This window comes from Peromyscus eremicus, chromosome 10 (genome assembly GCF_949786415.1).
Source record: "Peromyscus eremicus chromosome 10, PerEre_H2_v1, whole genome shotgun sequence".
NCBI classification, from domain to species: Eukaryota; Metazoa; Chordata; class Mammalia; order Rodentia; family Cricetidae; genus Peromyscus; species Peromyscus eremicus.
Window position 1 is genome coordinate 96,296,597 of NC_081426.1, and position 14,365 is coordinate 96,310,961.

The 14,365-nt window shown below is 39.7% G+C and overlaps 1 protein-coding gene across 12 annotated transcripts in view; it reads left to right on the forward strand.

Moving 5' to 3' along the window:
• Mtf2 (metal response element binding transcription factor 2) overlaps window positions 1–14,365 on the forward strand; it is a 57,637-nt gene that overhangs the window by 37,644 nt on the left and 5,628 nt on the right. For 6 of the 12 annotated variants that reach the window (XR_009381682.1, XR_009381683.1, XR_009381681.1 and 3 more), the window contains 5 exons: window positions 1,338–1,653; window positions 3,192–3,244; window positions 4,151–4,415; window positions 5,130–5,198; window positions 5,756–5,820. Coding sequence is in view for 3 of the 12 variants with exons in the window: in XM_059274936.1 (XP_059130919.1) it covers window positions 1,338–1,653; window positions 3,192–3,239 (364 nt within the window). In the remaining 9 variants the exon portion in view is untranslated. Of the gene's footprint in view, window positions 1–1,337; window positions 2,113–3,191; window positions 3,705–4,150; window positions 4,416–5,129; window positions 5,199–5,755; window positions 5,821–14,365 lie in introns of those variants that run through there. The other 6 variants (XR_009381676.1, XR_009381679.1, XM_059274939.1 and 3 more) reach the window with 4 other exon arrangements.

The window sequence follows — 14,365 nt, forward strand, 5'->3', positions numbered from 1 at the left end:
CACAAAGATCCCCCACCCCAAAATACAAATACACACACACACCCCTCTTATTTTACTTTTCAACAAGTCCTACATTTTATCTATTTATTTATCCCCACTGCATTTAGTTAGGATTGCCTGCATGAGTGGATAGGTAATGCATTGCCTTGAGCAAGGGCATAAGTTGTTTTTTTCTCGTTTTTTGTTTTGTTTGTTTTTGAGAATGAATTTCACTTTGTAGCCCTGATTTCCTTTCAGATTCTTTCTTTGTATAATGATGATTGAATAACTTAGCAGTTGATATTGATTTAAGTGAACCTTGAGGTTTTTGAGGAGTAGTGTTGTTAATCATCTGAATATTTTTGCTTTTAGAATACAAACACTACTTTTTTTATTGAATTTTTTCCCCTTTGGCCTGGAGAGATGGCTCAGTGGTTTAAAAGTGCTTAGAGCAGACCCCATTGGTTTCCAGCACCCACATCTGCCAGCATACAACCCTCTTCTGGCCTTCCTGGGTATCTCTGTATATGTGGCATTCATTACAGACAGACAGACAGGCAGGCAGGCAGGCAGGCAGGCAGACAAAGACACACACCCACACACACACACACACACACACACACACACACACACACTAAAATTATTCTTAAAACATTTTTTTTCTTGCATGAGGTCCTAGATTCAGTCTCTAGTAATGGACAGACATACACATGGACATACATACACACAAACACTCCCTCCCTCCCTCCTTCCCTCTCTCCCTCCATTTATTTTGGATGTGGATATGCACAAGCATGTGTGGGTAGAGGTCATAAAGTGGTTGGTACTCTCCTTTCATCTTGTTGGTTCTGGGGGTCGGATTCAGGTTGTCAGTTTGGTAGCAGGTGCCTTTGTTCACTCAGCCATCTTGAGGACCCCTACATTAAATGCTTTGCTTTTCAACCCAGAACTTGAAACTCGTGGCAATCCTCTTGCCTCAGTCTACTGAATACCAAGATTATAGGTGTGTACCAAATTTGTCAAAGAATATGTGGACTCGCCATTATGCAAAAGCTGTACACTTTTCTGTTAAATCTAACCCCAACCCCCTACCCCTCCTGTTTTTGGAGACAGGTCTCCATGTAGCTCTGGCTGTTCTGGAACTCACTGTGTAGAGCAAGCTGGCCTCACAGAGATCTGCCTGCCTCTGCCTCCAGAGTTCTGGGTCTAAAAGTGTGTGCCTTGCTTTAGGAATGGTTTTTTTTTTTTTTTTTTGTATTTTAAATGTCTGAATCAATCACAGCCTTTTGCCAGTGCAAAGATTTTAAACTCCTGGCTAGAAAAACAACTTAGGAGACGTGTTCTTTTCCCTATCCTAGATTATCTGACTCTAGAAAAAGAACTCGCACAGGAAGAGCTTGGCCTGCTGCAATACCACATCTGCGGAGAAGAAGAGGTCGCCTTCCAAGAAGAGCACTCCAGATTCAGAACTCAGAAGTTGTAAAAGATGATGAAGGCAAAGAAGAATACCAGTTTGAAGAACTTAACACAGAAATCCTGAATAACTTAGCCGATCAGGAGCTGCAACTCAATCACCTGAAAAACTCCATCACTAGTTATTTTGGTGCTGCGGGTAGAATAGCATGTGGTGAAAAATACAGAGTTTTGGCTCGCCGGGTGACGCTTGATGGGAAGGTGCAGTACCTTGTGGAATGGGAAGGAGCGACTGCGTCCTGACTGTAGGACTGAACATTATGTTCACTGCACTCATTTTCTCTTGGTACAGTTTAAAGCCCTAAAAGTGTGGGTTTTATTATCTTTCTTAAAAAAAACAAACAAACAGAAAACACAAAAAAAATCACAAAGGAGATGATGCTAGCCTTAACATGTACTTGTCAATGTTGCAGATGTTGTCATAAAAAGATATCTTTTAAAAATCAGAGGAGAGACTTAATTTTTTTAAATCTTAAGATTTGTAGAATGTTTCTAGGATAGGACATTAAACCTGATTCAAACCCATGCATGGTGTTAGATACTTTTTCTAATTATTCCATTGAGTCCATTTTTGTGATTAGTGATTACCAGAGCAAACAGATCATGTAGATAGCACAAGTATTTGGAGAAACATTGTGTGTTTTGTTACCAAAATGTTGGTAGATTTCATAAAGTGCAGTGTATATAATGTCTACTGAAAGACTGTAACATATGAAATTTCTTTCAAGCAAAATGTAAAAAATATATTGAGCCTGTAAATTGCTCTGTGACTAGACTTCATTGTCGTTTAATATATTCTTTGCATGTACATGTATACACACATATGTGTATATATGTGTGTGTGATTATGTGACCTATGCAATACAAATTATGGGAATGGGCAGCTTTGGAGTATATATCCCATAATTATTTCTTCAGGAATAGTTGCAGTATTTACACAGCAGCATTTCTTCTCAGGCTTTTATTGGGTGCTGTTGCTTGCTATGTATGAAGAGAAATGTGTCAAACAAGTTTAGTGTGTACTGAAGAAGAGTGTGAACAACAGTGTTCATGGGCTTTTAGAATGCTTTTCAGTCCTTGTAACTCAGCTGTTAAATACCTAAAACAAATTCAAGTGATATCTACATTATCCTATTAGAAGTGACATTTTCAATTTATCGTGGCACATTATGATTGTAAATGTCTCAGTTTTAACAGTAAGTCTGTAGGAGCCCGGTGAAGACTCCTGAAATGTCTGTAGTAATTGTTAGTCATGTTTGAATAAGCGTAGTATGAACAAAGTATTTTATTGCACAGGGTTAACAAACAGTATGTTGCTAGCTGAGGCTAACTGCTGTTTTATTACAACATTACCTCTTGTTTTTATAAAATGTACCAAGATTTAAATTGATATTTTTATTTTACATGTTAAAAAAAGTTTCTTTTATCACATGTTAGAGTTGTCTTCTGTTTCTTTTTGTTTTGTTTTGTTTTGTTTTCTTTCTTAGCCAAAGAGTAAACAGAAAAATATTGTTTAGGTAGCTCTTCATTTTAATTTTTAAACCATTGGTGGATTTTAGATAAAAAATTGGGGAAGTTTCTGCCAAAATGAAAAATCTTGAAGTGTATTGATGACGGAATGGTAAAACTGTGGGTTAGTGCTTATTTATTCCATTAATTGATTATTTGACTGTTTTTAAAGAAACATGCTTTATTTCTTTAAGCATCTTCAAAAGATGACTTTTCTTGTCACATTATAGCCAAAAGAAGCAGAGAACTTCATTGTCCTGCATTTGGTTCCTGGTTGACCCAGGTATAAATGAGCTTTACAAAGTGCAAATTACAAACTGTCACTTCTGTTCACCTCCACCAAAACTTGATTTCCCCTAGCTATTAATTTAAAGTTGCCTTTCCTGCAGCTGCAATATTTTGAATAACACACAGAGATTGTGTTGATTTTTGAATGTTTGTTTATATCTAGGGGTAATGCAAAATGTAATTCCCGTGTATCTTTTTTCACTCTTAGCTGTATCATATTTCATTTCTCCAAAATCCTTTAATTCTAATTGAACACCAGCAGTATTTTTAGTAGCTCTTTGAGATACTCAGAAGACAATTTATCAAGCTGAACTGTCTTTAGACGTAATTATTGTGAATGTCTGTTTTCTTTTATCATGGTGGTTCACATGGCTCTGATGTTCAGTTTGTATTTTTGAAATTGCTTTACTTAGAATTAAAACAGACCAACATTAAATGTGTGTATTTTTTAAAGAGCTAATGAGTTTTTCTTCTGTATTTGCTTGAAAATACACACTGGTGCAGTAGTAAGCTGCTTTTATTTATCTAGGGAGAGAAGGATTTTCTAATTCTACTTTTACTTACTTGAGCTAATCTTTAAAGACCTTTGCTTTCGTTTTCTTTACCCCTATAATAACATGAATAAATACTTTGTTTTCATCTTAAATGATCTTTTTAAAAAGGTTATTTAGGCAGCTTGCATCGAGCTTTGTATTTGAAAGACAGTATGTCTTTCATACTCAAGACTCTGTCCTACCCTGTTCCAAATATCAGAGAATTTCAGACCTCAGAGCTATTTCTTCCACATAGGTGTTATGGCACATGTAAAAATATTTACCATTTTTGCTAAAATGTTTTGTCCCTAAACTACAGATTGAAAAGTTGTAAAAATAATATACCTTCCTTTCTTTTTCTTTTTAAGCATTTAAGTGAAAACAAAAGAGCAAGCAAGCTGTAGATCTTGGCAGCTGGTGGAATAGGCAGACATGAAGATCGGACGAGCCATCCTTTTGAGTTAGGCTCCAGCATGTTCAGCAAGCAGCTACAAAGCAGAAGTGGAGATTTTAGAAAAAGCGTCATGAAAGTATGCCCAGGTTTTTGAAGAAGGTAGAAGAAAAAGAAAAGACTGACTCAGAAGAGCAGGCAGACTTAAGAGAGACTTGGTAGCAGCTCCGGAAGAGACTGTAGTAGGCCTTAATTTAATCTCTCTCCTTTTTAATTTAAGACATTTTGTATGATCCTGGTACTATATGATAAACAAATTCTTACCAGAACTATAAATTCTCAATGCTTGTCTCAAGCTTCTGAGCTCAGGCAGTCTTCTGTTCTCTGAAGGTGCTGAGGTTACGAGTTTGTATAACGCCAAGCCAGTCTGTAAGTTCTAATATAATGGAAGTCAGAACTTCCTGGAAGATGGTTAGTGGAAGTTTATTGTGTGTCTGTGTGTGTGTGTGTGTGTTGAGGTTGTCCCATCTTCATTTTTTGTTGACAGGTTAATGTCCAAGTATTTGTATTTAGTTTGTTTTCATGGATATATTTAGATTCCTGTATATCAGTGTTGGGGATAAAATTATGTTTTGGGTTACTTTATTGTGTTCCTGTTAGGTACTATTAAATTTTGGTTGGAATATGTTCTGGCTTAAAACAGTTACTAGAGTTTGAAAGAGGTTGTTTTATGGCTAAGGAAGATACCCATGCAATAGTGGCAATTAGCCACTCCCCCAGGCCCTCTCTATGGAGAAATTTTCTTTCTTAATTATATTTGAATACAAAACTCCAAAAGTCCCATTCAGGTTCTCTTAAGGCATTTGATATGTTACAGGAAAATAAAAACTTGACAGTTAAATGTAAAGTAAGAACTTGATCTAATCATGGGTGTTTTTCTAATTGGTGTTAATTAGGGAGTCGAGATGTGTGATACATTCTGACATGGGAGAAACTTTGTAAGCAAACCGTTTGAATCTCTTAAGGTAAATAGATGGGATTATATAAAAATGTTTGTCAGTTATATACCAGTGTCTCAGAGTAATAGCTACATGAAATGTTAATTTTCTTTATATTTAAAATTAGAATAAGCTCAGTGTGCTGGTGAATGCCAGTATCTCTCATTATTTGAGAGGCTGAGATAGGAAGATTAAGATTTGGTACACCTTTAATCCCAGCACTTAGGAGTCAGAGGCAGGTGAATCTCTGTGAGTTTGAGGCCAGCCTGGGCTACAGAGTGAGTTCCAGGATAGCCAGGGCTACGCAGAGAAACCCTATCTTGAAAACAAACAAACCAAAAAACCCAAAAAACAAACAAACAAAAAATTGGAGGCCAGCCTGGGCTACATACCTAGTGAGAATCTGTCTAAATTAATTAAAAATTTAAAATGAATAAGATTACAAATAAAGAAGATCACTGCCCATTTGTCCCTGGCAGAATCTTCTTTGTTAGCCCACTCCCCTTGTTAACATTTTCTGTTTCTGGAGATGTGTATAAAAATTGGATTCTTAGTAATTTGTTTTTTTTTTTTTTTTTTTCTAGGAATGTAATTTGTCATTTAAATGATTTCCCATTGGTTCTAAAACAAGCATGTAAAACCTTCACAGGTGATGTATTATGTAGTTTTGGATAAGACAAGTATCGTGTTCAAAATTCCTAGTGTATCCATGTGTCAAACAACAGGCCTGTACTGTTTTACCAGCACTTGAGAGGCCGAGACAGGGAGTTCGGAGCCTGCTTGTGATCCAGAGTAAAATTTTCTCAAAATCCTAGTCCATGTCCTGTTTCTTATATTTATATTCAGTTATCCCCTTTGTCCCTACTGTAGGACATGCGTTCCTCCTGGAGCGGGTAAGTCCCGAAGGTACAAAAATTGGTATCTGGAGAGAGACCAATAATTAGAGCCCTAGGTATCGTTTTACTCAACTGAATCTGACAAAAATGAAAAAAAAAAATTTTTTTAACATTGTATATATATTTTTTAATGTATCTGGGAGGCAGTATTCTTCATGGGAAATGCCTCCTTCCTCACAGAGGTCTATAGTCATACCAGAAACATTGAATGTGAAGTTGGAAATCGTAGCTGTCTAGTCCTTCTTCTGGGGACCAAGCTGTTTCCATGCCCTGCCTCTCCAAAGCCCACATTCTACGATTTTGCCAGTAAATTGCATTTTCTTTTAAATAATCTTTTTATTATAAAAATATGAGCTGGAATTTGTAAGTTTCTAGAAAGAAAATTGAAAAGATTGATTCTATCACTGAAGTGGGGGTTTGTGTCTCCTGTCTCTTTTCTTTGTTTCTTCAGCAGGTTGCTGCCCATGCTTTTCTCCCTCTCACAGCACAGTCCTTCCCCACAGTAGCACAGCAGCACCCACCGCTCCCCATTTCTTCCTTTTTCTTTTTCTTTTTTTTTGTGGTAGGGTTTCTTTGTGTAGCTTTGGAGCTTGTCCTGGAACTCACTCTGTAGACCAGGCTGGCCTGGAACTCACAGAGATCCACCTGCCTCTGCCTCCTGAGTGCTGGGATTAAAGGCTTGAACCTCTACCACCTGGCCTTGTTGTTGTTTGAAACTGGAAAATATTTTCTCTGTAGAAAATAGTAAAAATGGTAACATTTCCCAGTAAGCCCTTTTAAGCCAAATAGTAGCTGAATTATACATATAAATATTGATTAGATTCTGGGATTCAGAAGAAACCTATCTTCATCTATTCAGAAAGCTGTGTTTTACTTAAGTTGTATAAGTGAGATTCCTATTCATCTTCCCCTTCACTGTTTGATTTACGACAGACATTTGAAAAACATTTTTTTATTCTGTAGTGTTTAGTTAGATTTTTCTCAGGCCTCATGTGAATGGCATTTTTATGGAGTTTGTAGAATGTACTCAATGTGTATAAGATCAGTGATGTGAAGCTAGCACGTTAATGTCTCTTCTGAAGGATTGGGTGCTCAGTCTTTAAAACATTTGAAAGATGTTCTGTACATGCCTGTGGCCTCCTGTGTAATTGTTTTTTAAAAATATTTATTTATTCATTATATGTATAGTATTTTGTCCGCATACATGCCTATAGGGTAGAAGAGGGCACCAGATCGAACTGTGGATGGTTGTGAACCACCATGTTGTTGCTGGGAACCGAACCCAGGACCTCTGAAGAGAAGCCAGTGCTCCTAACCGCTGAGCCATCTCTTCAGGCCCCCCCCCCTCTTTTTTTTTTTTTTTTTTTTTTTTCTTTCGAGACAAAGTTTCTCTGTGTAATGGTCCTGGCTGTCCTGGAACTCACTGTGTAGACCAGGCTGGCCTCGAACTCACAGAGACCCACCTGCCTCTGCCTCCTAGTGCTGAACCACCACTGCCCGGTTTAGTTTGAAAATTTGTTAAACCACTTTATTACTTTTTTTCTTCAAGATTTATGTGTGTGTGTGTGTGCCTGCATGTAGACATGTGCACCCCTTGGGTACAGGTGCACGAGGTCTGAAGAGGTGATCTGATTCTCTGAAAATGGTTACATGCAGTCATGAGATGTGTGTGGTGGTGAGAACTGAACCCAGGTCCTGAGAGAGCAGCAAGTGCTCTTAACTTCTGAGCCATCTCTCCAACCCCAAACCTAAAATATCACTGTAGGTAAGTTCTTTGAGGAGTCTTTTGGGTCATTAAGACTCAAGTTTGATTTCTTTATTTCCTTCTTGGTTACTTCCAGATTTCAAGATGATATAATAAGTCTGTAGTGGGATAATGTCTGGTTTATTCCTTTATGAACTCACTGTCTCTGCCTCTCCCTGCTTTCTTTCATTAGGGTCTTAGTGTAGTTCATGTCTGCCATGAAGTTGCTTTGTAGTTGAAGAAGTCATGAACTTCTGATGCTCTTGCTTCTACCCCTTGGCTGCTAGGATTCCACTGTGCTTGCCTCCTTCCTTCCTTCCTTCCTTCCTTCCTTCCTTCCTTCCTTCCTTCCTTCCTCCCTCCCTCCCTCCCTCCCTCCCTCCCTCCCTCCCTCCCTCCCTTTTTTCTTTCTTTCTCTCTCTCTCTCTTTCTGTCTTTCTCTCTTTCTCTCTTTCTGTCTTTCTCTCTCTCTCTGTGTCTCTCCTTTCTCTTTCTTTCTTTCTTTCTTTCTTTCTTTCTTTCTTTCTTTCTTTCTCTCTCTCTCTTTCTTTCTCTCTTTTCTTTCTTTCTCTCTTTCTCTCTTTCTTTCTCTTTCTTTCTTTCTCTCTTTCTCTCTTTCTTTTTCTCTTTCTTTCTCACTCTCTTTCTTTCTTTCTCTCTCTCTTTCTCTCTCCTCTCTCTCTTTCTTATTTTCTTTCTTTCTTTCTTTCTTTCTTTCTTTCTTTCTTTCTTTCTTTCTTTCTTTCTTTCTTTCTTTTTCGGTTTTTCGAGACAGGGTTTCTCTGTGAAGCAGTCCTGGCTGTCCTGAAATTCACTCTGTAGACCAGGTTGCCTCGAACTTAAAGGGATCCACCTGCCTCTGCCTGCTGAGTGCTGGGATTAAAGGTGTGCTGTAGCTAGAGTTTTCCTGCCTGGCCCACAGTCAGGACAAATCTCTGTCACCCGCCAGTCCCACAGCCGCTCAGACCCAACCAAGTAAACACAGAGACTTATATTGCTTACAAACTGTATGGCCATGGCAGGCTTCTTGCTAACTGTTCTTATAGCTTAAATTAATCCATTTCTATAAATCTATACCTTGCCACGTGGCTTGTGGCTTACCAGCATCTTCACATGCTGCTTGTCATGGCAGCGGCTGGCATTGTCTCCCTCAGCCTTCCATTTCCCAGAATTCTCCTCTCTCCTTTTCCTGCCTATACTTCCTGCCTGGCCACTGGCCAGTCAGTGTTTTATTTATTGACCCATCAGAGCAGTTTGACATACAGACCATCCCAAGCAGCGTGCACTGCCACCGCCCAGCTCTTGACTTTTTTTTTTGGTTTTTCGAGACAGGGTTTCTCTGTGTAGCTTTGCGTCTTTCCTGGATCTCACTCTGTAGACCAGGCTGGCCTCGAACTCACAAAGATCCTCCTGCTTCTGCCTCCCAAGTGCTGGGATTTAAGGCATGCGCCACCAACGCCTGGCTATTTCTTTTTTTTATTTTTTAAATTTTAAACAGGATTTCACTTCGTAGTCCTAGCTGTCCTGAACCTTGGTCTGTACACTAGGCTGTCCTTGAACTCAGAATCACCTGCCTCATATTGGGATTAAAGGTGTATGCCACCACCCCAAGTTGAAATATTTTTAACTTCAAAATATTTTTAAACTTCAAAACTTTAAAAAATATTTTTAGTTTTAATTCTATGTTTATATTTGTGTGGAGGTTTGTGCGTCGAATGTAGTTTTGTTGGATGCCTAAAGAGGGTGTTGAATCCTCTGGAGTTGGAGTTTGTAAACTATATGTGCTCTTAACCATTGAGGTATCTACAGCTTCAAAACAATTATTTTTTTTGAAATAGGATGTCTGTGTAGCCCTTGCTGTCCTGGAACTCACTGTGTAGACCAGGCTGGCCTTGAATTTACATCCATCCACTGTGGTGATATATTGTGTCCCCCAATATACTGTGTACCCTATCTGTGTAAACCTATCTGGGGATCAGAGACAGCCAGCCACTAACTAGGTTAGACATAAAGGCCAGACAGTGTTGGCACACACCCTTAATCCTATCACTCCGGGGGCAGAGATCAAGTGAGTTCAAGGCTACACTGGGAACAGAGCCAGGTGTGGTGGCATATATCTTTAATCCCAACACTTGAGATCTCATGTCTTGCTTGGGAAGGACACATGCCTTTAATCCCAGGAAGTGATGGCAGGAAGCAGAAAGACATATAAGGCGTGAGGACCAGGAACCTGAGGCTTTGAGCCGCAGTTCAGCTGATAAACATTCCGGTGAGGACTCGGAGGCTTTCAGTCTGAGGAAACAGGATTGGCTGTGGAGTTGGCAAGGTGAGGTTGTTCTGTCTCTCTCATCTTTTAGAATATCTGGCACCGGGTTTTTTTTTTATTATAAGACTGTATAATTTTCATGTTCCAATCCACTTGCCTTTGCCTCCCTAGTGCTGGGATTAAAACCATGTACCAGCATGTCCTCGTGGTTTCACTTTATTCATTCATTCATTCATTCATTCATTCATTCATTTTGGAGACAGGGTTTCTCTGTGTAGTCCTGGCTGACCTGGAACTTGCTCTGTAGACCGGGTAGGCCTTGAACTCAAAAGATTTGCCTGCCACTGCTTCCTGATTAAAGGCATCTGTCTGCCACCACTGCCCAGTGGTTTTTACATCTCTTAAAAGTTTATATTTGGTGGCTGCAGAGATTGTTCAATAAGACACATATTAACATAATTCTGAGGAACAAAACCATCAATTTATCTGGCAGTTGTTGATGGCCTCCTCTGGGGCTCTGAGCGGCATCAGTGTTTGCAGGGCTTATAGTTTCTGGGTCAGTGGCAGCACAGCCCCTTCGTCTAATGTCATTTGAACTTCCACCGTCGTCTTTACATTGCTTCTTTGAAGTCTTCCTGTCCTCCCAAGTGTTGGGATTTAAGGCGTGTGCCACCACTGCCCAGCATCTTATTGGCTCCTGTTAGCCATAATTTTATGGAAAATTGGGATTAAAAGGCAAAAGATCTGGGAACTTGGAAGCCTGGAATAACCAATCAAAGGAGCAGTAATAGGACCCGCTCTAGATTCTATTTTGAGATCTTTTACTTATTTAGATCATGTCTTTTGGATGAATTTCAAGGTATCCTGATGTACGTAGACTGTCACATATCCACTCTTCTTAACAGACGTTCCTACCAGTGGAGGTATTTTGTTTTGTTTTGGTGCTTTTTTGAGGTATCATGTCATTATGCATGCCAGGCTGGTCTCGAACTCTTAAAAGATACATTTGCCTCTGTCTCCTGAGATTAAAGGTGTGTACCACTACACTGGCCTCTTGTATACATTTAATATAAACAGTTTATGCTTTCTTGTATTCAAACCTTCATAGATATTTGGATTTTAGGTATCTCAAATACCCTCTTTGATTTTTCTATTTTTGGCCCAGAGAACTTTCTCTAGGACTGATGTTTATTTTAGAGGTCGCTTGGACTCAAGAATTTGACTCAACAGTGGCACTATTTAGGTGAGGAATGATCTAGATTTTGGTGCATGTGGCTTCTGCTAGATTCGGTATGTTTTAAGTAATTAAAAGTCTGTAGAATGAATTAGAGAGGGAAAAGATTCTAGCTTCTAAGCCAGTTACTAGGCCTAGGCAGAAGCAGTATGATTGACAGCATGGAGTTTGAGGACTTTGGAATATAATGATGTCATTAAGTAGAAGAAACAGAAGTAGGCATTAAATCAAGGAAATGAGTAGTAATAAGAGAATGTTGAAGCATGAAGGTAGGCTTGGCTGAGGGAGAGGGTAGTAAGTAGTGCTTGATGGTAGTAGAAGAAATTGAGTTGGGGGCACACTGAATCATGAGGAGTCCTGCATACTCTAGTCCATGCCTGTAGCTTCTGCCACATTTTCCCCAGATGCTTACATTCTTTTATTTATTTTAACAGAAAGACCATATTTGGAGTGTGTTTGAATGTATGCTACCTGCCTTCTGTTTACCAAGGCCAGAAGAGGGCACTGGATCCCCTGGAGCTGTAGTTACAGGCAGCCGTGAGCAGCCCCATGATGTGGGGGCTGGGAACTGACCTTGCATCCTCCAAAGAATAGCAAGCTATTTTTCCAGCTTGAATGCTGTGGGATGTTCTGTATGCAAATGTGTTGCTCTGATTGGTCAATAAATAAAACACTGATTGGCCATTGGCTAGGCAGGAAGTATAGGCGGGACAAGAGGGGAGGAGAATAAAGCTGGGAAGTGGAAGGCTGAGTCAGAGAGACACTGCCAGCCACCATGATGAGAAACAGCATGTGAAGATGCCGGTAAGCCACGAGCTACGTGGCAAGGTATAGATTTATAGAAATGGATTAATTTAAGCTATAAGAAAAGTTAACAAGAAGCCTGCCACGGCCATACAGTTTGTAATCAATATAAGTCTCTGTGTTTACTTGTTCCGGTCTGAGAGGCTGTGGGACTGGCAGGTGAGAGAGATTTGCCCTGACCGTGGGCCAGGCAGGAAAACTCTAGCTACACTTGAATTTTATAGTTTTTATATTTTATTATCTTTTGAGACAGTTTCATGTATCTCAGGTTACTCTGGAGCTTGCTATTTAGGATGATCTTGTGCTTCTGATCCTCTTGCTTCCATTCTGAGTGCTGGGATTACAGGCTTGCAACTACCTTGCTGCATTTTATGAGATGTTGGGGCAAACCCAGGGCTTCACTTGTGCTAGAGAACAATGCAACAGATTAAGCTGTATTCCCCCAGCCTATATCCCTTATTTTAAAAGCATGCTCTTGAATACTTAAAGTAGAAACAGCCCACGGATTTCTTTGTGATGGATACATGACAGGTATGTTTAAAATTTAAATGAAAGTGAGTTGTGCACATACAAACTAGAAGGAAAAACACCACATATGTGTCTGGTGTCTGTGGAAGTTAAAGGGAGTGCCCCAGATTCCCTGGAACTGGAGTTACAGATGTGTGTGAACCATCTTGTGGGTGCTGGGAACTGAACCTAGGTCCTTGCAAGAGCAACAAGTGCTCTTAAATACCAAGCCATCTCTCTAGCCCCTGTAGATGTTTCTTTCTTGTTATTACAGTATACAAAAATAATTTACAGTATACAAAAACAATTTTTAGAATAAAAATTTTGCAGAAGAAAAATTTTTTTTAAAGTAATACTAATATAATTGGAGAGTCCTTACTTATCTTGCATTGGGCCCAGGACTTGATTATCAGCACGGAATAATACTGAAAGTGGTGGTTCATGCTTCTCCTTCTAACACTGGAGAGAGGGAAACAGGAAGATGAGTAGTTTAGGCTTATCAGCTCTACACCTCAAGGCCAGCCTGGGCTACATGAGACCCTATCTCAAAAATCAACAATTTTGAGGCTGGAGAGATGGCTTAGTGGTTTAGAGTACTTGCTACTCTAGCAGAGGACCAGGTTTGGTTCCCAACATTCCCACATGGTGGCTCACAACCGTCTGTTACTAGTTCAGGGGTTCTGATTTTTCTGACTTCTGGAGGCATTAGGTAGACACATGGTGCACTTGTAAACATGCAGGGAAAACACACATAATTCTTAAAAAATGAATAGCCTGGGCATGGTGGGTCAGGGAGGCAGAGGTAGGTGGATCTCAGAATTCCAGGACTACACAGTGAGACCCTGTCTCAAAAAACAAAAGATTCACAACAAAACCCAAGTTATGTAGACAAATGCTGAGGAAAATTCATAAATAGTTTTTTTCCCAAAAGATTTTATTTTGCTGGGCATGGTGGCACATGCCTTTATTCCCAGGACTGGTAAGGCAGAGGCCAGTAGGTCTCAATTCCAGGCCAGCTTAGGATACATAGTGAAACCCTGTCTTAAGTTTACATGGCATGTATATGTATGTGCATGCATGCTGTAGTGCATGTGTGGAAAGTCAGAAGACAAGTCTGTGGAGTCAGTTCTCTCTGTCCACTGTTACGTAGGTTCCAGGGGTTGTATTTAGGCATTTAGATTTACTTTTTTTTTTTTGAGCTGAGGATCAAACCCAGGGCCTTGCGCTTGCTAGGCAAGCGCTCTACCACTGAGCTAAATCCCCAACCCGGCATTTAGATTTACATTGCAAACATTTTTTTTTTTTTTTTGGTTTTTCGAGACAGGGTTTCTCTGTGTAGCTTTGCGCCTTTACTGGAACTCACTTGGTAGTCCAGGCTGGCCTCGAACTCACAGAGATCCGCCTGGCTCTGCCTCCCGAGTGCTGGGATTAAAGGCGTGCGCCACCACCGCCCGGCATTGCAAACATTTTATTACTGAGCCATTTTACCAGCCTGCACATACTGTTTTTGGTTATGTTGGGGGTTGAACACGGTGCGCTAAATCTGTACTGTACTGATGAATAACTTAGTCACCAAGAGAAACCCTGTATCAAAAAACAAAAACAAACAAAAATAAAATTTAAGATATTTGAATGCTGAATGAAAATTTGACTTTATGTGGGAGGGGCAACATTGGAAAAGACAGCAGAGGCTAATTTATAGTAGCTCCCAGAAGTGCCTTCCAGATTAGCGTATTTACTTTT